At 40.5% G+C, this 22,140-nt stretch overlaps 2 protein-coding genes across 11 annotated transcripts in view; one reads left to right on the top strand and one right to left on the bottom strand.

Annotated features, from left to right (window-relative positions):
• MLH3 (mutL homolog 3) overlaps nucleotides 1-13,311 on the top strand; it is a 23,212-nt gene extending 9,901 nt beyond the window's left edge. For 3 of the 8 annotated variants that reach the window (XM_089522225.1, XM_089522224.1, XM_089522229.1), the window contains 8 exons: nucleotides 1,069-1,141; nucleotides 1,913-1,990; nucleotides 2,879-2,987; nucleotides 7,345-7,504; nucleotides 9,059-9,082; nucleotides 9,823-9,901; nucleotides 10,481-10,632; nucleotides 12,227-13,311. In XM_089522225.1, coding sequence (XP_089378351.1) covers nucleotides 1,069-1,141; nucleotides 1,913-1,990; nucleotides 2,879-2,987; nucleotides 7,345-7,504; nucleotides 9,059-9,082; nucleotides 9,823-9,901; nucleotides 10,481-10,632; nucleotides 12,227-12,313 — 762 coding nt within the window. In that variant the 3' untranslated portion in view covers nucleotides 12,314-13,311. Of the gene's footprint in view, nucleotides 1-1,068; nucleotides 1,142-1,912; nucleotides 1,991-2,878; nucleotides 2,988-7,344; nucleotides 7,505-9,058; nucleotides 9,083-9,822; nucleotides 9,902-10,480; nucleotides 10,673-12,226 lie in introns of those variants that run through there. The other 5 variants (XR_016280999.1, XM_089522226.1, XM_089522227.1 and 2 more) reach the window with 5 other exon arrangements.
• EIF2B2 (eukaryotic translation initiation factor 2B subunit beta) lies at nucleotides 10,625-22,124 on the bottom strand. 3 transcript variants are annotated; one of them, XM_089522231.1, is made up of 9 exons: nucleotides 21,884-22,124; nucleotides 19,617-19,737; nucleotides 18,824-18,972; nucleotides 17,249-17,412; nucleotides 16,327-16,422; nucleotides 14,405-14,542; nucleotides 13,963-14,029; nucleotides 13,266-13,468; nucleotides 10,625-10,710 (listed from the first exon to the last, which is right to left on the bottom strand). In XM_089522231.1, the coding sequence occupies exons 1-8, from the start codon at nucleotides 22,047-22,049 to the stop codon at nucleotides 13,311-13,313; spliced, it is 1,059 nt and encodes a 352-aa protein (XP_089378357.1). In that variant the 5' UTR covers nucleotides 22,050-22,124; the 3' UTR covers nucleotides 10,625-10,710; nucleotides 13,266-13,310. The 3 variants fall into 3 exon arrangements, with proteins under 3 accessions (XP_089378357.1, XP_089378356.1, XP_089378359.1); XM_089522230.1 differs by lacking the exon at nucleotides 10,625-10,710 and having other exon boundaries at nucleotides 13,239-13,468; XM_089522233.1 differs by lacking the exons at nucleotides 10,625-10,710; nucleotides 21,884-22,124 and adding an exon at nucleotides 21,159-21,785 and having other exon boundaries at nucleotides 13,239-13,468.
• Nucleotides 22,125-22,140: the final 16 nt, after the last annotated feature.

The raw sequence follows: 22,140 nt of genomic DNA, 5'->3' as shown, positions 1-22,140 counted from the left end.
GATGATTTTCTCTGCAATTGGTTTATTGTGTCATCTGGCAACAAGCAGCGTCCTGTCTCTGATTTTATACTTTCACACAAATAGGTTACTTTTTGGCTTCTTCCTCTAGTTTGTGGGGAAGGAATGTTAGAGAATGAAGCTGCTCACTGACAGACAATATCATAAACAAGCCATAGAACAAAGCTCTGTGTTTTTTGAGCTGTTCCTGCTGCCAGAGCATGTGGAACTGTGGCTTGAGATGTCATATGAACACACCTGTTATTTTCTTAATGTATAAAAAATTTACTTGTGGCATTGAGGGCATAGATGATGACCAATGGTCTATTCTCATCCTTTTTATTCAATTAGGGCAAAAGGCAGGGATGCCCATTGTCTCCTCTAATATTAATTATGTGCTCAGAACCTATGATAACAACAACTGCTGTTTTGGGTATATTGGGCATCACAATGTCTTTTTAAGAAAGAGCTATCTAAATAAGCAAATTGCTGGAGATGTAATACTACTAATTCTTCCTTAACACACAGGTTTTGGAGCTGTCCCATAGTTACCTCATTTTGGATGGGAATAATTATGAAAATAAACATGATATTAGAATGCTAATTGACATGTAAGCTTATGCATTTTTAAAAATTATTTGTCCATCTCTTGGAAATTAACAAATGGTTAGTGAAAGTGAATTTACCATGCCCTTTTGACTGTGAAAAGATGGTTGTTTTGATATTGGAAAGATAATTTTCTTCCACCTGTGAGCCAAAAGACAGAAGATCTAACAGTGATTGTAACATTGTTTCAATAAGATGAAATCTACAAATGGATATATATTTGGATATTTGTTCAGCCTTTAGAGAAACCTATGACTAATGAGGTTGTCTTTCTCCTTCTGTATTTATTCTCATGCTTTTGTAATTCTGGAATATTGCAATGTGTGATTGAGGTGTTTTTTTTTTAAAACGTATGTTGACACATTCTGGAGACAGTGAATTCTTAAGGCCCTTTTGTTGAATATGAATATGAAATTACATTAATTTTCTAAAATATGTATATTTTTACATCTAAATGTGTTTCAGGTCCTTAATCAAGTGGACAGTAAATTCATTGCTTGTTTAATCAACACTAGAACAGATGAGAATGAAGATGCAGGTAAGAATACTACCTGCTCCAACTAATACGTTTTAAAAAATTGTACAATTTTTGGATGTACAGAAATAACAACAAACTGCTGCCATTTTGAATCAGTGGTCCTCCTCATGTTTGTGGTCATGTTGTTCCTTAACAATTTTAGACCAGTTTTATGCATGCTGTAGCATATACCTTAACTTGATTATGTGAGCCTCTGTAAATGTAACTTAGGCAGGTTACAGACCGCCCCTTTGAGGTGGCCTGCACCCGCCCCTTTCCCCGGTGTATCAGGGCCTCAGCTGCCAGACCAGCAGCCTCCGAGGCCCCGATCCGCCGCAAAAGGCCGCTTCCCTGCAGCCTGGAAAGGGGTGTCCTTGGGGCTTCACCCCGCTTGGCCCCTTTCTCCCTTGCGTCGCTGGACGCAGCCGTTTTGGAGCTCCTTCCGCACCCCCTGCACCCCTTTTAGTGACGCTACTGCTACTTTGGATAGTCTATTACTCTTATATCAACAAATATGCCTCTAGATGAAGTATAACAGTCTTCCTTCCATTACCTGAAGAGGACTGACATAATGTAGTAAATGATGCATTAGACTGGGAGACTTTGAGTATAAGTATCCACAAAGGGTAACCTTGGATTGCTATCTCACATTCACACAAAGTAAGAGGCAATTAAATTAAAATTGAATGTAAGTCGAAGTAATAGTGCTGGTAGTGATGATGATGGTGATGGTGGTGATGATGATGATGATGATGATGATGATGATAGTCTTGGGTTTGTTTTGGTTTTTAGTTATGAGCGGAAACCTTCTTGTGCTGGTAGATCAGCATGCAGCCCATGAGCGTGTCCGCCTTGAGCAACTAATCACAGGTGATTAAAGAAAATGGCTTAAATGTTAATAAACTAATCATGGAAATGCACAAATATATATATATATATATATATATATATATATATATATATCAGCAAATTTGATAAATTAATTAGAGCATGAAAAGATGCCATACTGTTCACTGAGAACTAGTGTCCTCAGCAATAGTAAATATTGTACAGATTTCTTCTGCCTTTTCCCCCGCCTTTCTTTTCAGCCCTTCTTTTTAGACTAATGTGAATAATTTCCACTTTATCTAGCAAAGGTTGTGGCTTTTTCATATATTGGGAGATTCTGGCCACAATTGTACAGAACCCAGTTTCAGTCCATTGTGCTTGTAACAGTTCATTGACCTTCCTGTCAACACCAGCTTTGAATTTCCTACTTGGTGTAGTCCAAGAGAAATGTTTCTGGTCATAGACTGGCACCAAAAATTACTGAAGAATGTAAAAAGTCCTCTGGGAGTGTGGGAAGTGTTTGGAAAAGGGTTTAAATGGAGTCACTATACTTGCTATTTTGTTGATGGAGATTGTTGCCTATTAGGATTGTTGCCTATGGTTGAAACTGGCTGGGAATCCTAGTCTGATATTAAAGACAGGATATTTTTGCTTGGACAGTGTAGGTTTTCCTTCATCTGTTGGAGAACAGAATATGTCAGTTCTCAGAATGGTGTGGAAGAACACTCCACTATGATTAAGTTTATTTTTGCTTGCCAGCCAGAAAAGCAGGATCCCACATTCTTTTTCAGTTGTGACTATTAGGACCACTTCTCTTCCCTGACTTGCCTATATGCTATATTCCAAATCACAGGGCTGTAGGACCAGTCAGTGAAAACAGTTCCTGTATGTATAAATTAATAAAGAATATGTGTATTATTCTGCCATCAGATTCCTATGAGAAGCAGTCTGAAACATTGGGCAGGAAAAAATTGTTGGCCTCCACTGTATGTCCCCCATTGGAGATTGAGATTACAGAGGATCAGCGGAGACTCTTGCGGTTGGTAATAACCAGACAGGCAATATATTGGCTGTGGCTTTAAAGCATGAGAGAACTTCCAAACAAGACTTTAATTAGAGCATGGCCACATAGCCCGAAAAACCCACAAAAAACTAAAGACTTTAATTGTTACTGAACTCAATGGAATTTGCTTCAAAGTGGACTATAATTCTGTATATACTTGGGTTTCAAAATATTTGATTAGACTTCCTTCTGTGGAGATGTGTACAACTACACTCTAAGAAACCAAGGGACCTAATATAGGTTGAGTATCCCTTATCCAAAATGCTTGAGACCAGAAGTATTCTGTATTTCAATTATTTTTTCTGATTTTGGAATACTTGCTTCTTCTTTATGGCCTCTGTGATTCACACAACTAGGTTTTCCTGTGTCTATTCAGAGGATATTTGGAACCTAGAATAGCCACCCAACCAACCCTGCTCTTAGTGTTTTTGCTCATTTACCTTAGTTCCTTTTCATCTGCTGCATGAGCAACATCTAGGAACCTATCTGGAGTTTTCTATACAGTTATTTCTTGACTCAGCTATGTTTTTTACTAATCTTAGGGTTTTTCCTTTGGTTTGGGTGTAATTTTGTCTATCTGGTGATGACTCAGGCTTGCTTACTATTCTTGGCTTTCCTTTGGTTTGTTCACTGTCTTCCTGGTGATTGACTTGGCTTGATAACAACTGCACACTCTCTATTCTGCCTGCAAATGGTATCCTCTCATTCTTTTAAGATGCGTGAGGACTGTGGAGCAAAGCTACATGGCAGGGACAGCCATTCACATTGTTTACTATACCTTGGTGAGACCCATAATGTGGGGTCATTTGCCTATTGCAAGGTCTTTACCCCACAAATGTGAAAAAACAGAAAATTCCACCTGAAGACTCCTAAGCCACCGCAACCTCCTTCTGTGATGGTTTTTGTTCTGACTGTTGCTGCCTCCGAACTGTCTGCTCCTCATTCCTTCTGAAAAAGACCATTCAGGGCTGTGTATCAGTTGAGACCAAAGAAGAACAAATTGGTTGCTTTGGTTTCAAGTGTCAATACTGTAGCTACGATTTCAAAAGCTTCTGTAGAACATACTTTGTCTTATAAAGATGACATGGGAGCCTAACCCTCCTTGTCAAGAAGGCCCTTCAACTCCAAATCTTAATTTGTTTGAGAGGTCCCTCCTACCCATGGTTGTTCCTTGGCCCTGGAGTCTTCTTCTCTGAAACACTCGGGGAATAAGAACCGACATAAGAAGAAACGGCACTCTAAGCACTCTAAGATTGTTTCTTCAAGGGACCAAAATCTGAAAACTGTATATTGAAAGATTCCAGCTAAAGCACCTACTTCGGCATTGATTCCATTCATGCCTTTCTTATTAAAAATCTCAAGGTGTTCCTGGTTAACTCCATCCACAATCCTTTCAGTGTCCCAGAAAACAGGTAACTTATACTGCATTACTGATTCCTGTGCGTCTTGGCTTCGGGAACACTAAAAACCTAACTTGGTAGAGGTAGAGGCTGTGCAAACTGAGTACCTACAAAGAACCTCCTCCAGATCTTATGGCCAAGAAGTGTTATTCTTTCTCTGCCTTGAGCCATGCATAGCTAACTACACAGCCTGCGTGAGAGCTTACCAACAAAATTTATGGGAAAGCGGGCTACCCCTATTTTATAATAATAATAATTAATAATTTGTTTTATTTATATGCCGCTGTTCCAAAGATCATAGCGGTGAACAGCAAGTAAGCTAATTAGCAAGTAAGCTAATTTAATTTGCCCCCAACAGTCTTGGGTACTCATTTTAGCGACCTCGGAAGGATGCAAGCCTGAGTCGAGCTTGGGCCCTTTGCTGATCTTGAACTCGCAACCTTGTGGTTTTGAGTAAATGGCTGCAGTACAGGCATTTAACCACTGCGCCACCAGGGCTCCTTTTTAAGTTCCCAGATAAAGAGAAGCACCTAGCCAACGCGTTGCAAACCGAAACTCATGCCTTGGCAGGCCAACAGATTAATTCCACTTGCCACATCACAGATTATTCAGCTAAAATTCTGGCTGGATCTGTAGTTTTAAGGTACGGTGCCTGGCTAAGGTGTTCTGGACTCTTTCCAGGCCAAGGCTATGATTGAGGACATGCCATTTGATGAATCTGGCCTCTTTAACAAGGGGATGGATGAGAAAGTTGAGTTAACCCCAAAGAAGAAGTCAAGAAATATGGTGTGCTTTCACAATCCCAACCATAATCCAGGTTTTGATTTGGACGTAAGCAGTTTGACAATAACCCATCAATGTTGATACTATCTGTAATCTTCCACCTCCTATGGTAAACATCAAGCCTTCTCTGCTAAGTACTGCCTGCCTTTCAGAAAGAAGAATCAAGATCAAAGCATGCAGCATCTTTGACACCTCTGTCCCTCTTCTTCCTGCACCATATTTGGCAAAAGACTAACCCAGTACCATCATGCCTGGTTTGTGATTACCACCAATACTTGGATACTCAACATCATTGTCAAGGGGTATGCTATTGAATTTGAGGAGTATCCCACAATGGAGATCACCTGTGTAACTCCCCCTTCTGACCTTTTCCTTGATGAAGTCACTACTTTGCTCAACAAAGGTTCTGTTGAACCCATGCCTCTGTCATCATTCCATTGGGAGGGGAGGTTCTTCTGCTACTTCATTGTCAGCAAAAAAGGGCAGTGGCCTTCATCCCATTCTGGACCTGAGAGATGTGAACACCTATATTTGCCCCAGGCATTTCTGCATGGTAACTCTTTCATCCATTCCTCCCTTGTTGCAAAGGGAAGACTGGTTTGCATCCCTTGATCTCACAGATGTTTATTTCCATATTGAGGTTCAACCATTGCATTGATGATTCCTGTCATTTGGGGGGGGGGGAGAGAAGAGAGCTTCAGTTTCACATCCTTTCATTCGGACTATCAACAGCAGCTTGAATATTCACAAAATTCATGGCTGTGGTGGCTGCCTGGCATATATAGACAACTGGTAGAATCTAATCACCAGCTCCTAGACCACATCAGCTGTACCTTCAATCTTCTCAACTTACTGTCATTCTCAACAAATCTTGCCTCAAACCACTGCAGTGAGTGAGATACATTGACATGCTTCTTCTCCCATAGGACAGATTCCGTACTCTGTAGGCAAGGTGGATTGTTGAGGACTGTCAAGAAACAAGCACCTGTTCAGATCCAAGCTCACTTTTTCAGGGCAGTAACTGCTTCGTCAGCCTTCCTGAGTGGAATAGCATTACATGACATTTGCAAGGATGCAGTGTGGTTTCAAGCTATGGCATTTACAGTATAACTCACTACAGCCTAGATGCTCAATCCAGAGCTGATGCAGCCTTTTGAAGTAATGCATTCTGAGCAATGTTATATTTTCCATAATGTTCATATGTTGTGCAGCTGGTTTGACACTTCCACCTCCTTGTTTTTAAGTAGCTTGCTAATCTCCCAGTTGTGTGAATCTCAGAGACCCCAAAGGAGGACTGGTTGCATACCTGTAACTGTAGTTCTGCGAATAGTGAATTCACACAAACCCACCCCTCCTCCCCTCCAATGTGTCCTGCGTTTGTGGTTCTTTGGATACTGCTGTGCTAAGGTAAATGAGTGAGAACACTGAGAATAGGATTGAGTGGACGGAACTACCACCCAAAATCTTGCCTAGCTATTCTAGAAGGTTCCGAATATGCTCTGCACTGACATGTATGATGTGATTCACTGGACCTACTGAAAAATAAAAAGCAGTTAGTTCAAATCAGATAGAGTTCAGTTTCAGATACTTGACAACGTAGATAAAAGAGTAATATATCAATGGAAACTACAGGAAATATATTCTTTAAAGATTTCAGGAGCAGGTTGGTCGTGTATTGTGTTTGCCTTTTTGTATCTCTTGATTCTAAAACAATAGAACAATTGATGTTTGGTCATAACACTTTTCCAAGTTGGCATTGGAGAACAAATAAGCACATTAGTTCACAGCTCAGTTGTATAGTTAAATTGCTTGTATTTCAGTACTATTTTGCACCAGGAAGTTTATTTATTTTTGACAATTAAGTCTGATTTTATGGCCATTTATCAAAATAGAATTATAATTAAAACTGACAAGAAGCAGCATGCCTTCACCAGTAAGTCAACCTATTACATTATTATTATTATTACTGTATTCTATTACATTATTATTATTATTATTAAAAACCTGCCAAATTTGGGCAAAATGAGCAACATTTTAGTAACATTTCGTTGTTGTTGTATGCCTTCAAGTCATTCCCAACTTATTACTCCCAGAAATTAAAAAAAAATGATACTATAGCTCAGTGCTTTTGCTTAAATTTTGATTACCAGGTGCTGGCACAAAAGTTTGGAAGATTTAGGCCTTGAATTATTCTTTCCAGAGAACCAGCTCTCTCAGATTCTTGTTGGGAAAGTACCATTGTGTTTTGTGGAGAGAGAGGCCAATGAATTGCGCCGCGGAAGGCAGACAGTAGCTAAGAGCATTGTGCAGGTGAGATGTTGTTGCAGGTCATTTTTTATGCCTGCCCTAAATCTGTGATGAGCAGCAAGTGCCTTAGAAGTCCTGTATTCATTTGGATTTTCTTTCTTCCTGCTTAGCAGTTCAGCCTCAGAAAAGAAACATGGAAGAAATACTGAAAACCGAAGATAGTATATTTTGGCAAAACCCTTATGTGCACTTCATGGGCAAATGTTTTGCTTCAGAGAAAGGTTAGGGACCAACAGTGGCTTAAACTAGAAGAAATCAGATGCCTTATCTGATTACTGAACAAACAGCTGCACAAATGTACCTTGTCATTTTAAACACAGAATTGCTTCTTGAATTAAAGATTGAATTAATGTGAATTTCATAAAGTTCCTACCAAAGTTAAAAAGAAAAAAGCAGCACTATATATTATTGCACTGGAAATCTTTATTTATTAATAATAGTAAGTTTGCTATACTGACACACGAGTTGGTGCTCATTCCAGTATTTATAACAAAGCAACAGGCTATAAGTTGCCCTTTTCTACAATTTGGTTTGCATTAAATTGGTATACTGTATACTGACACAAATAATAATCATAGCTTTATTAAAAAAGTGAAAGATTGAACTTAAAAGTGGGGAAATGTAATAAACGTAGATAACTATTTCTCTCAGTCAAAGGTACTGTGGAAGCAGTCCATACAACATATGTGTTGCTTAGTTATTGGCTTGTTTCTGTGTGCATGTCTACTGTGCTGCCACATGGAGATCTGTATGTGAGAAATATGGATGTGGATTATATTACACATTATATCATGTCACTGAATTAGGGCATGAATATTTGGAGACTTAGAATGATTTTAGAATTAAAAGGCTAGAAGTATTATGAGGAAAAGATATGAGGTGAAGGAAGCTACTGGGTTAAAAACATGATTGGCGTTATCAGTCTTTTGGTTAAACACTAACTGTGAAGTTTTTCTTGCATCTTATAGGAGGTACACAGAGAGTTTTTATCAGGAAATGTGGAATCGTTTTCTAACTATTATCTATAGCAGAAAAGTTACTCAGTCTGGAGATTTTTGAATATTTTGCATTAGTATCTGTGTAGTCACAAAGCATTTGATCAAACATAAAAAAATAATGTGTAGCCTGAAAAATACATATATTTAGGATTTTTCACCCTAAATATCTTGCTCTAGGGAGGGATGGTTGCACCAAATGACTGTGTTTGTATACAACAGTAGCCAGAATTCTGGAGAAACCTAGCCAAGCATTTGCAAACTGGATGCTCACAGATACATGCATGCAGATATGGCCGTTGTTCTTAAGGTCATAAAAAATCATACTGTTGTAGTCGTGAAAAAAAATATTTAAATCATTTCTATTTTCCCTTCAATTGATGATGTTTTGTTGTATTTGGGTTCACTATATAGAGGGATCCAGTTTCAATCACATACTCTGAGACTTTTGATACATTTTACTTACTAAAATATGTTCTGGAAGTGACATATATAGATCCTTCATATTATGATCTTTTCTTAAATCCTTAATTGACTGATTTGTATCTCTTTGCACTTTTAGGAATTCATTCAAGAGCAAGCTGAGGTATGCCCTTCCCATATGTGTGTGGTTGGGTTGGTGTGTGTGCGTACATGTGTGCGTGTGAAGAGCTGCAAACTGGAGATAATTAATATATCTTTAGCTGACGTTCTCCATTTAAAATACTGGAGTTTGAGCAGACTCTTCTTCTAACCAGTTGCCAGAACAGGCAGATGAGAATATAGACACACTCAAAAGTAGCTTACCCAACGGGTTGCTCATTGTGGCCACACACACCATGGGATTATTGTATTACAGAGTTACATAATAAGAAAAGGATTTAAAATTACATGTCTCTCTCTCTTAGAAGGGTAAAATGATGATGATGATGTGTGAATCAGTCTATAGGGGAGAAAGCAAACAATGACAGAATTTTGAGAGTCAATAGGGGCTGTGAGGCTCCCTGCTGAGCACCTAATCTGCAGCTCTTACTAGAAGAAAACTCCATTGCCTGCAGGCAACAGGGAGATGTGGCATATTCAGTTAACCACTGCTGCTGAGCATGACTCTAGAACAGTGGTTCCGGTGTGGTTGTTATGTGACTTCACTTATGGCAACCACTTATGGCACAGTAGTTTTTGGCAAGATTTACCTAGGGGAAGGTTTGCCATTGCCACTGTCTTAGGCTAAGAGAATATGGTTTTCTTAAGGTTTCTGTGGCTCCCTGTCCTTTATCTCTAAGGGCTGTGGCCTTTTATTCCAAGTCTTCTCTAGAAAGTCAAACCATGTCCTTCTGTTGCTTTCAGCTACTGCAAACAACAGGAGGGGCACAGGGAACATTGCCACTGACAATTCTGAAGGTACTGGCATCCCAGGCTTGCCATGGTAAGGAAAGTATTGTTTTGTACCACTTCATTGTTTCACAGCATTTTAAAGGGCCAAGAGACATTTCATTAAAAGAAGAGTAAAAACAAAACCCAGAATGGGTTGAAGAGTTCTTAAATCTCAGAGCCTGCCTCCGTGGTTGCTGCTGTGGTCCAAGAATGAGAGTCTAGGTGGAGAGGGCATATTTGCTGTGGTGGTGGAAATGGCAGCAGCTCTTGCCAGCAGAGCTGGGCAGACGGCCGCCTCCCTGCCCTGTGAGACTTTAAAGCTGAGCCTCAAAGGACAGGGATAGGGGGCACTGGGCCCTTGTTTCTCCCTGCCGCATGCCATGGTGCGCAGCAGGAAGGTGGAAGGGGCCCTCGTTGGGTGTCACCCCCCTTCAGCAGTGTCACCCAGTGTGGCCCGGACCCCCCTAGTGACACTACTGACAATAGGTGGGGTGCAGTTGTTTGGCCCCCCAAAAATACAAATGAACAGAGATTTGTATTACTGGGCTCCGCTAATCTTTTATGCATGTTCAGGGCCAAGAAGAAGCTGCATCATTTGTAGTTACATTTTGATACTTTTCTCTCTTTTCAGGTGCTATTAAGTTTAATGACAACTTGACTTTTGAGGACTGCTGCTGTCTTATGAAATCTTTGTCTTGTTGTCAGTTACCTTTCCAATGTGCTCATGGTAGACCTTCAATGCTGCCTCTTGCAGATGTAGATCATCTCCAGCAGGAAAGCCAGGTATGCCACTGTAAAACTTCCTTAAGCATAACCTGTTTCCTTTATGACACATTTGCTCTGACGTTATCTTAATCTTTTCTGAAGAAAGATGAGATGTATATTGTGAAAACTAAAATATTAATGGGCATCTACAGAATACATGTTCTAGTAGTGAAACAGGTGCAGTAATAGCTGATTCTTTCTCTAAAGCAGTGGTCCCCAAACTATGCCCTTTAAGAGATTTTGGACTTCAGCTCCCAAAAACCTCAGCCATGTTGGCCAATAGTCTGGGATTCTGGGAGCTGAAGTCCAAAATCGCTTAAAAAGCAGAGTTTGGGAACCACTGCTCTAAAGTAACCTGTTGACTCATACAACATCATTTAGACTATTGGACGGTTAGCAAAACAAACCTTCTAGGGTTTGAGTTGATCAGATTATCATTGTAGACTAGTATACAACATATGTGCATCTGGAATTATAGACTAGTATACAACCTATGTGCATCTGGAATTCTGTGCAAAGATTTATAAGAATGTATTTGTGACCAGTAACAGACAAGAGCTTAGTACATTGCTCACCGTGTTTGTGAGTACGCTTAAAGGGGAAAATATTGCATTAGCCTTTCTGTTCTCTTGTTATTCTTCCCCTTATTGTAATTTCACACTCCTGGGATAATAGACTCTTGTAAGGCAAGAAACAGCATGGTGTAGTAGTTTGAGTGTTGGACTAGGACTCTGGAGACCAGAGTTCAGATCTCTGCTCAGCCATGGAAACCTGTCAAGTGACCGTGGGCAAGTCATACTCTCTCAGCCATGAAGGAAGGCAAAGGTCAACCCCCTTCTGGACAAATCTAGCCAAGTAAAGCCTGTGATAGGTTTGTTTTATAGTCATCATCAGTAGGAGATGACTTAAAGGCACACAACAAATGCATTGGGCATCTTGGTGTTCATCTAAGAATAAAAAGTATGTGCTGTTTTACACTACCCAGCACCCCATTCAGAAAGCAGTTTTGATTTATTCTGAAATTGAAAAATAACTTTTTATGCAATAGATGTAATAACCAAAATTATTTGACTGAATCTCCTAATTTCTTATGGGATATAATGGTACGATCACATGCCTGTGCAATTTTGAGATTCTTTTGCTGTAATTTTAAAGTTTTTTTCCTCTCAAGATATATGGGGTGCATCTATATTGTAGAAATAATGCAGTTTGACACCACTTTAACTACCATGGTTCCATCTTACAGAATCCTGGGATTTGTTTTTCTGAACCACCAGTACTCTGGTAGAGAAGGCTCGTAAAACTACAAATCCCAGGATTCCATAGGAAGGAGCTACAGTACTTAAAAGTGGTGTCAAACAGCATTATTTCTACAGTGTAGATTCACCCACATTATAGATAGAAATCACCTTATTTTCTTCAGATCCAAAACAGCTTTAAGAAGGCATGCCTGTGTATAACGTGTGGCCAAAATCATTTAGTGTGTGTGTCTGGTGGGATGTATATGGATGCTCTTCATTTGAATTAGTTGGTATTAGAAAATTATAGGCGCAATGACCATATTATTTTTTAAGTATGTGTCACCAGGTCATTAATGTTTCCTTTTTCCCAGCCTAAACCTAATCTCGCTAAACTAAGAAGAATGGCTAAAGCCTGGCAACTTTTGGGGAAAGAAAATGATCCTTCTGGAAAATCATGAACCAGATCTCTAGTTATTTGAATACTGGTGTCACCAAACTAGTTGAGTTCATACTAAGCACATCCAGATATCTTCCTTTGGTACACAGGAAGCAAAGCAGCAGGAAGGAAGAAAGCAGCAGAGGCCAGTACTTCTCTAACCTTCACTAGAACCAAAATCTGAGATCTGTTCTCCTAAAGGAATGTGGAAGTATTCACCCTGCACTAAAACTTGGTCTTTGAAAAGCCTTTGAAAAGCTGTTCTTAACACTCTCACCTATTAATACTTGAAAGAGGAGTAAGCAATAACTATGGATAAACTGATCTGACGTAGATATAACAGGTTATCTTAAATGTTACTTCATTAAGATTATTTGAGTAACACTCTAGCATGTTTACATCAATATGTGGTCTGGATTATATTTAAATGCTGATTGGTATTGTAGCAGAGGATAGAGCTAACTGAATTGCCATAAAACCCTCAAAAAGTCTTCAATCTGAATACTTACTGAATGCTGCCATCTTGTATTATATGTTACCTTAGCTTGCTAAAAAACATCCTTAAAAGTGACTTGAAACAAAAATGAGAAGAGGGTACCCTCCCCCTATATTATTAAAGAAAACTTCTTATTTCTATCTAGTTGGGCTTGAACAGCTAGCCTCTAGGTTTCTTTACTACCACTCACTTCTATTAACCAAGAAAAAGAATCAAAGGACTGTGTCCTCGTAATTAATTTGCCATAAGAATTAAAGCAACACTGTTTTACAATTAGGCCATCACTGAATTATGGCCTCCATAGGATGTTAATCTGGCACTGTTTACTTAGAACATTCTTAGGGAGAAATTATTCTTTTTAATACAGATGATAGAACATAGCTAGGACTGCAAAGCTCTTGCCAACTGAAATAAACATGGGTCAAAGCAATCTTTTTCAAAAAGAATAACATTTTCTTTAGTCTTATGTTTTATTTACTTGGAGGTTCTGCCTGGGTAACAAAGTATAAATTATATCTGTAGCTCAAAGTTCTTGATCATCTGGGTGGTAGAGTTCGCTCATGAGACGATAGATGTAGGAAGGAGCATTGCCTCCAATGTTTGAAATGAAGAGTGTGATAAGTTCCGGAGGAACATAGTCAAAAACTGGACAATAAACATTGACTTTAGACAGAAGCTCCCCTAAAAGAAAAATATTAACATAATTGAGAACTGAGTAAGAAAACAAAAAGCAATTTTGCTTTATATACAGGAGATTGGAACTAGAGAAGTTAGTTATAGTTGGATACCACTAACATTAGTGTCATAAACAAGTGAAGCCTCGCTGATTTCAGTAGGAATCAGTCTACTTATGTAAATCGAACCCCTCCAAAGCCAGTGGCTTGGATGGAATTAGGGTTACTTATTTATTTATAGTATTTATATCTCACTTTATATGCACAAAGACTTTCAAGGCACTACACATATCAATAAAAAAAGACATGACACTAGTACCCTCAGGATTACTATCTTTAAAGTCAGACTGCAGTTTTATGCATGCTCACCTGGGAATAACCCTCACTGGACACAGGGGGATTATTTCTGAAGTAAACATGCACATGATTGGGTAGCTAGAGTTGCAGTCAATGAATGACTCCAGCTTCCATTTAGGAGTACTTGTTACAAAATGATTTTACCTTCTGTAAAAGGCAACACTTCATGTGGTGAGACAAACTTGTGAAATGAGTCATCTTCATTAAGGAACTGGAGAGAACACAAAAAGCAGTATCACCATCATTTTTAACAAATGCTTTGCACTGATATTGTCAATGCAAATTTCCTTTTAAAAATTAAGTTCAGCCCCCCGACTTGTCCATTTCATGTTCTTTCTGTGCTGCATATACACAACCATGTTTACCTTGTTACATTTTATAGAAAAATCGTGAATGGCAGCCATACAAAAATCCAGTGCATTGATACAGTCACTTCTCTGTAAAACATACTGGGATTTTGCAAGTTGTTTGCACTAACAGAGCTCTGCATTAATCTGTCCAGTTTGATATGTCTATGTTCTATAACAGTCTCTCTTTCAGGCATTTGTGTTTGGCCACAGAAATATTTAAAGGTCATTGCACCTACCTGTGGTGTGAGCTTGAACATGGGTGCACAAACAATGAGAGGGGTGGAGTGGTGTTTGGCTGCAAGTGCCAAGGTATGAGTCCCACTAACAGCTATCAAAGCCCCATTGGCCAAGATAGTCTTTGTTCCAATGATAACCTGGAAAAAATGTGTATGAAGAAACAAAGTTTCATAATGAATTGGGATGTGTGTAATGTTAATTGGAAATCTTATTTTTAAAAAGCCATGCTTCCTATACAAATAACTACCAGTAGGTAAAAATAGAATTGTGCCTGGAACAAGCTGGTTGATCTTTATCCATCAGTTTCATTCTCCACCACGAAGTTCCCCAAACATGATGCCCATCCTCGTGTCCTATTTCCACTTTTCCAAAAACTAAGCCAAAATAGTAGATATTGGCCCGATCCTGGCGGCGATAGTAGGGCTCGGGACTGTGCATCAACTACATGGTCCCAAGCACTACTATGTGCCGGCGGCGCCACTATTCAGCAGCACCATCCACACAGGGGGCGCAGGGATGACATGTGGGCGTCTGAGCGCCGACACATCTTAGCCAGGAAGTGTCGTCGTAAGGACTGCGCTGCAGCTCTTACAATGTCACAAAAAGGCAGCTTTTTTTTTTTTTTTTTTTTTTGCTGCAAAGTGTTACTGCTCCATTTGGTTGCTGTGGTAATGCTGTGCAGCAAAAAAAGGCAACATTTAAATGGTAGTCTGTACTGCCCCATTGGTTATTTGGACATCTGGTTTTTGGAAGTATTATTTCCAATATGATGAATTCTACAGCAGAAAAACAATGACTTCACAGGAACAACATTGGCCTAAAACAGACAGGCTGAAAAACGTGGTCTGTGGCTATGTTGGCGGGATTCACACCTGGGCTATGGCAACCGCACGCGCCCAGCCCTGATCTGGGCCACTGCCAGAGTTTTGAACCAGTCTGCCAACAGGAGCAATATTTTACCGCTCTTTTTTTGGCCCAGTTCTTTGGGGGAAGGCGTGGGTCCAGCGCAGTTTCCCTCCATGTTCTGGGCATGTGTCATCTAAAAGTTCTATTCCAAACGTGGCCAGAAACTGTGTTTTTCGGCCCATCTGTTCTGGCCCTTAATATTTCTTTTCGAGAAACTGGCCTTCTGTAAACTTAGAGGGCTTCTTTTAGTAGAGCTCAGTCTTCAATGAGCACCTCTTGTTTTGACATAATATCTAACATAAAATGGAGAGAATATACTCTTTTAGATCAGAAGTGAGCTGTTCGTGGCCCTACAGATGTTGGACAGCAATTCTTATTGTCTGTTACCTTTGACCATATTGGTTAGGGCTGATGGAGTTCAGTCCAACATCTGAAGTACCATACTGTATGTTGCAGCAACAACAAAGCCACCATCAAGTATGCTTGGTTAGACTAATTCCTACTTGTGCTTAGTTGTGTACGACAGGTGTTCCACTCTTTTTGTTCTATAGATGTGCAGCACCCAACCTACTTGTGGATATATCAGTTATGAATATAATTTTCTTGTATGCTGCATCCTAAGAAGAAGAGATTCACAGAATGTTCCCTACTCAGGCTACACTTCTGGAGGCAAAGAGTTATTTATATGGGGGCATGAGACTGAAGAGTAGAGCTAGAGACTGTAAGGGATAAGAGGAGAAGTCCCTGCTAGGTGTGAGAGAAAGTGGAGAGCTGAATATACTGAAATCCATGTTGATCCTATGCAGAGATCAAGGAAGTCAAGAATCCTTTGATGTGCTAAGTACAAAGATATGCCAATTTCTCTTCAGTTCTGCAGAAGATATTTAAAGCCATAAAGTGGGCAGGAATAAAGTGCAAGCTGGGGAAGTGAAATCACTCACCTTCTGCTACATTGCCAACAAATTCTGCAATTTTGTACAAGTTACCTCAAATCCAGCAGTCCTGTCATACCTACCTTGTTGACACGAGACATGACAGCAAAGATAGCTGCATCACTCATGACAGTGGTTTCTATATTGTCTTTAGCTAAACGGACAGCCATTTCATGACCCTTCAAAAGAAATAGAGAGAAGGGGAATTAAAATGTTCATAGGAAGGGCCAGGCAAGTGAACACACAGTTCATATCATCAAGGCAAGTCACAGCAATGGTCCTATTAAACTCTGTCCTCTGTACTGACAACAGCCATCACCTCTTAACTCCAAGATCTTGTAACCTAAAGTCTGAAACTGGAAATCCAGAGTTATGCTTTATTACTGCTGCCCACCAAATATTCACCTAATTCTTTTTTTTTAAAGTAGAATCATGGCAGTGAGTTCTCTATGCTGCCTAAGTATTCTTTGAAGAAATACTTTCTTATATTATTTAAAAAATAGTACTTCTGATATTAAATATTTTAGAATTTATTCCCTTCGCACCAATTAATGTACGTTATTTATTTATTTTTTAAAATGTTTTTAATTGTACTGTTTTTTTAATGCTGTGAAGCCGCTCTGAGTCCCAGGCCTGGGAAAAGAGCGGGAGATAGATAGATAGATAGATAGATAGATAGATAGATAGAGATAGATAGAGATAGATAGATAGATAGATAGATAGATAGAAATCTTAGTGACATTTTTCGTCCATAAGCTAAAGCACTTCAGATATCTTTCTGGATCAAAATGCTGGCCTATCTGCCAGAGCCAGAGCCAGCTGATTAATACAGTGACACATAGAAAATACATTGGACATAATTCTTTGACCTGCATTCCTCTGTCTGAACAATTTAAGATACTTCTCCCAGCCCATCTGCTGTTTTCAAAGTCTACATAATGAAATTTGTGTTCCACAGTAAGAACTGAACAGCAAATAGTTGCAGCCCAGGGAACAAGCCTTTACCTGGCAAAAAGGTGCACATTCAGCCACAATGACATGGAATTTCCTTTTGCGTGCTGCTTCTTTGAGGAATGCCTCCACTGTGCGTGAGTAACCAATGGTCATGATCACCTCATTGGAGTGTATATGCTCCAGTGCCTGCATGGCAATGTTGTCAGTAGTTCCCTCTGCAAGGAAAAGAAATCCATACGTGGGAGGATAGACAGACCAAATGCTCCAAACATGAACTAGAAAACTGGACAACAAACAAAACAAGATATGAAGTGCATAACTTTTCATACTATAAAAACCTCTCTGAAGGTTGGAATACTAACTAGGGTTTATGGCACTAAAGGAAAATGATCTGTTGTATTTTAATATATGCTGGGTTGGAGCCATAGTCCTTCCATAATAGAAGAGCTCTTTCCATCCACATGAGCCTTCTGTTTTAACAGAGGATGTCTGGTAACAGAACAAAGGCTTGACAATTGTCAAATCTCTCCTTCCCCTACAATCCCCCCTCTGAAAATCTGCTCTGGGGGTTGGGGAACCTTGGAAGAGTAGGGGAGATGGTGCTGGAGGTAAAGGAAAAGGAGTATCAACAAGGATCCATTCTCCTGAGCAGAATTCCACTCAGTCAATGCACCTACAGCCAAAGAAGTACCTGGATCCAAACCCCTGTGCTAAGAAAATGCCAAAGGTTTGTGTTTACAACTGGATGACAAGGCATGTATGTTTTAATCTACAGAGTAGACATGCAGATTTTTTAGGTGTTGCTCCATGTAAAAAGTATCTTCCTGTCATGCTGTGGCTGGGCTACTCAAGATATGAGTTCTGACATTATTCCATCTGAAACTAATTAAGAGAAAAGTTCTACTTTTTCCTCTTGTTGCCAATCTTCCTGCAGATAGGAAGGACAGTGTAGGCTAAGAGTAGGAACCAACCTGTGGACTCTACACTGCCTTGCAGGTGGGCTTGGGATCTTTTGTGTCCCTTAGGCCACCCATAGCTGCTAGCAATCCCTGCAATCTCCCCACATTCAAATTTAAAAGTGTAGCCCAAAATGCAATTTTTCACTGAGAAAGAACTCCAGAAGGTGGGATTTTCTTTTCTAACAACAGTTTGGACCTCATCCATCCTAAAAATTGCATAGAAGCAAACTTCAGTTCCCAGATATAATTTTCAATCATAATTTGCAGTCCATACAAGATGAGGAGGAAAAATGAGTCTCTGGCAAGCCTTGTGTGTCCACTTAGGTCCTTCAGGATAACCTAGAATGCAACACTTCTGTGACACTTATTGCTGCCTTGGGGCTCACACGGGAGAAAGGTAAGGTAGAAGGCAGTAGGAAAGAGGAGGGCCCCATTCCAGATGGATAGATTCAATCAAAAAAGTTATGGTCCTAAATCTGCAAGACCTGAGCAGGGCTGTTGGTGATAGGGTAATTCGAAGGTTTCCCACCGTTAAATAGAAGCCAACTTGATAGCAGTTAACAATTAAAATTGCATACACATGTGCATACTGGAATTCTCCCTTTCATTTTATTAGCAGCATTCTCATTTCTAAAGTTATTTCTGTTATTAAGCAAGTATCTCTCACCTAGTTCAATCAACAATTCATTAATGGCTTCAATGATATTGGGCCTAAGAGGGGAATAGTAGGTGCTGAAATCCTCGCTGAGACCACCTGAGGTCAGAAGTTTGTGTAAGGATTCTTGCTGGTCATTCTCCTCACTGCGCCCTCGGAGCCTGTAGGAAAAACAGAATCTTCAATCTGGAGGAGAAAGCACAGAAAATGTAACTCTGAAGGAAGACGGTGCTACATGCTGGATTGAGAGTTTTTGTTCCTCACTTTTTAGCATATCATTGAATTGCCCTCTACTTAGTAAGAGTGTTTGGTTATTTTCAATACAGCCATTAAAAAATAAAATAAAATATAACCATTTAAAAAAATAAAACAAAATATATACTGTACACTATTACATTTAAAAAGGGGGAAACTGTGAAATGAGACCGGGATTAATTGTTGAAAGCGTGGCAGCATAGTATAGCATTACAAGACATAAGGTAGGGATGAGAATACCCTCAAAAATGTTTTTTTTTAAATGTTGGAGTGCAAGTACCAGCATTCCTCAGCACTGGCTACAGTGGCTAGGACCCGCAGTCCAACAAAATACAGGAGGAATGATTTCTACCTCTGAAATAACGCAAGCTAAAGCAAAGTTAATAGAGTTTTAAAGTACAAGTTAGTAATGTAATGTTTTTAATTGTTTAATTGTTTTTAAACTTTGCATTTTTAATGCTTTATACTGTTTTAATTTTGACTGTTTTAAATTTGTTAGCCGCCTTGGGTCCCTGTACAGAATAACAGAATACTGTAATAATAACTTCACCTGCCATACTCCTCACGAATTATCTTCAACACTCGTCTCACCATGTTACCCACAGTGGTCTCCGATGGCTGAGCGGCAGTCATTCTCTTACCCTCCTTACGAATCAGTTGCATTAGGTCTCCTGGAACGAGAAAAAGAAATTTCTGCTGTTTTTCTTTCACAGTTCACTACCTGCCCAAAGAGAAATACACTTGATCCTCCAACATATATTCAGAAGATATGTCAACACATTGTTATGTTGGCAGTCCACGCAGTGGGAAGAGGCCCACATGGGCTTTTCCATCTTCCACAAAGGATTGTTACGGGATGTGAGAGATTCCATACAGATGAGTGGTTAGAATGGCTTTCTTGGTGGTTTAAATCAGTGTAGCCATATCACATGTACAACTGCAATTGCTTCTGGAGATGATTATGAAATCTAGGCATCAAAATAAAATTGGAAGGAAGATCTTCCTCCAACTCTTCCCCACCCCCAGCATTTTGGAAAGATGCCATCTATTTCTCTGTCCAGGAGGGTGACATAATTGAGAACAACCACACGTTACATAGGCTAGATGGCCATCCCTTGTGGGTACTTCGATTGTGTTTTCCTGCATGGCAGGGAGTTGGACTGGATGGCCCTTGAGGTCTCCTCCAACTCTAGGATTCTATGATTCTAAGTTGGAAGAGCCCTCAAGAGTCATCCAGTCAAAGCACTCCCAACAGATGGTCATCCAGCTTCTGTTTAAAACCTCCAAAGAAAGAGACCCCATTACACTCCAAGACAACATATTCCACTGTTTTACTGTCAGGAAGTTCATCCTAATGTTGAGTTGGCATCTCTTTCCTTGTAATTTGAATCCATTGATCCTTGTCCTATTTCCTGGGGCAGCAGAAAACAAGCTTGCTCCATCCTTAATATGATTTCCCCTCAAATTTTTAAACATGGCTGTTATATCACCAGCCACGGTGTAGTATTTTGAGCATTGGACTAGGATCCTAGGAGACTAGGTTTGAATCTCAACTCAGCCAATGAAACACACTGGATGAGCTTGAGCCAGTCACGCTCTCTCAGCCTCAGCAGATGGCCATGGTGGCAAACCCCCTCTGAAGAAACCTGCCAAGAAAACCCTATGATAGGTTCCCCTTAGGGTCGCCATAAGTCAGAAAGGGCGTAAAGGCACACAACAATTGAATCATAGAGTTGGAAGAAACCTCAAGGGCCATCCAGTCCAACCCCATTCTGCCATGCAGGAACTCACAATCAACACATTCTTGGCAGATGCTCATCCAGCCTCTGCTTAAAGACCTCCAAGGAAGGAGACTCCACTACGCTCCATAGAGGGAGTGTGTTCCACCTTCAAACAGCCCTTACTGTCAGGAAGTTCCTCCGAATGCTGAGGTGGAATCTCTTTTCCTGGAGCTTGCATCTATTGCTCAGTATCCTATTCTCTGGAGTAGCAGAAAACAAGATTGCTCCCTCCTCAATATGACACCCCTTCAAATACCTAAAGAGGGCTATCATATCTCCTCTAAACCGTCTCTTTCACAGGCTAAACATACCCAGCTCCTTAAGTCTCTCCTTGTAAGGCATGGTTTCCAGACCCTTCACCATCACACTGTTGAGTCATGTTCAACTTCTGGTCTGCTAGGACTCCTAGATCCCTTTCCCTTCTAGATCCCTTTCATCCTATTTCTATGCTTTTCAATTTTTTTCTACCTCACTTATACAGGGCCACCTTATCACCTCTTAACCTTCTCTTCTCCAGGCTAAACATCCCCAGCTCCCTAAGCCATTCCTCATAGGGCATGGTTTCCAGACCCTTCACCATTTAAGTCGCCCTCCTTTGGACACATGGCTCCAGTTTCTCAATGTCCTTTTTGAACTGTGGTGCCCAGAACTGGACACAATACTCCAGGTGGGACCAAAAGCAGAATAGAGTGGCACTATTCTCTTGAACTATACTTCTATTGATGCAGCCTAAAATCGCATTGGCCTTGTTAGCTGCCGCATCACACTGTTGACTCACGTCCAACTTGTGGTCTACTAGGGCCCCTAGATCCCTTCCTCATACTGTATACTGTTGTCAAGGCAGGTGTCCCCCTCCTAGACCTATGCCTTTCGTATTTCCCACCTAAGCGCAGCACATGCACCCCTTCGAGTGTTTAACCAGGGCTATCATGTCGCCTCTTAACCATCTCATCTCCAGGGTAAAGATACCCAGCAGCTCCCTACTCCTTCCCGCTCCAAGGCCATGGCTGCTGCTGCTTCTGCCTGTGCTCCTCACCGGCCTTCTCCCATCGCCCATGGGCCACGATCTTCCGGAGCAGCCCCACCGTCCTCCGGGCCGCCTCCTCCGACCGAGGCTGCTTCCCGCCCCGTTTCAGGAGCGCCACGAAGTCCTCGATCTGCCCGGAGAGCTCCGACTCTCTCTTCGTTAAGGAGGCCGACATCTCTCTTCTTCACTGAGCAGAAGCGCTCCCAGGAACCAAGGAACAGGGGACTCGGTTGCTGGCCGGACCTTTTCAGGGGAGGACTCGCTTC

Source organism: Sceloporus occidentalis, unplaced genomic scaffold, assembly GCF_023333645.1.
Source record: "Sceloporus occidentalis isolate IW3139 unplaced genomic scaffold, rSceOcc1.0.p SCAF_4, whole genome shotgun sequence".
Lineage (NCBI taxonomy): Eukaryota > Metazoa > Chordata > Lepidosauria > Squamata > Phrynosomatidae > Sceloporus > Sceloporus occidentalis.
Note: the sequence above shows the minus strand (reverse complement) of the source record. Positions and strands in the feature narration are given on the sequence as shown.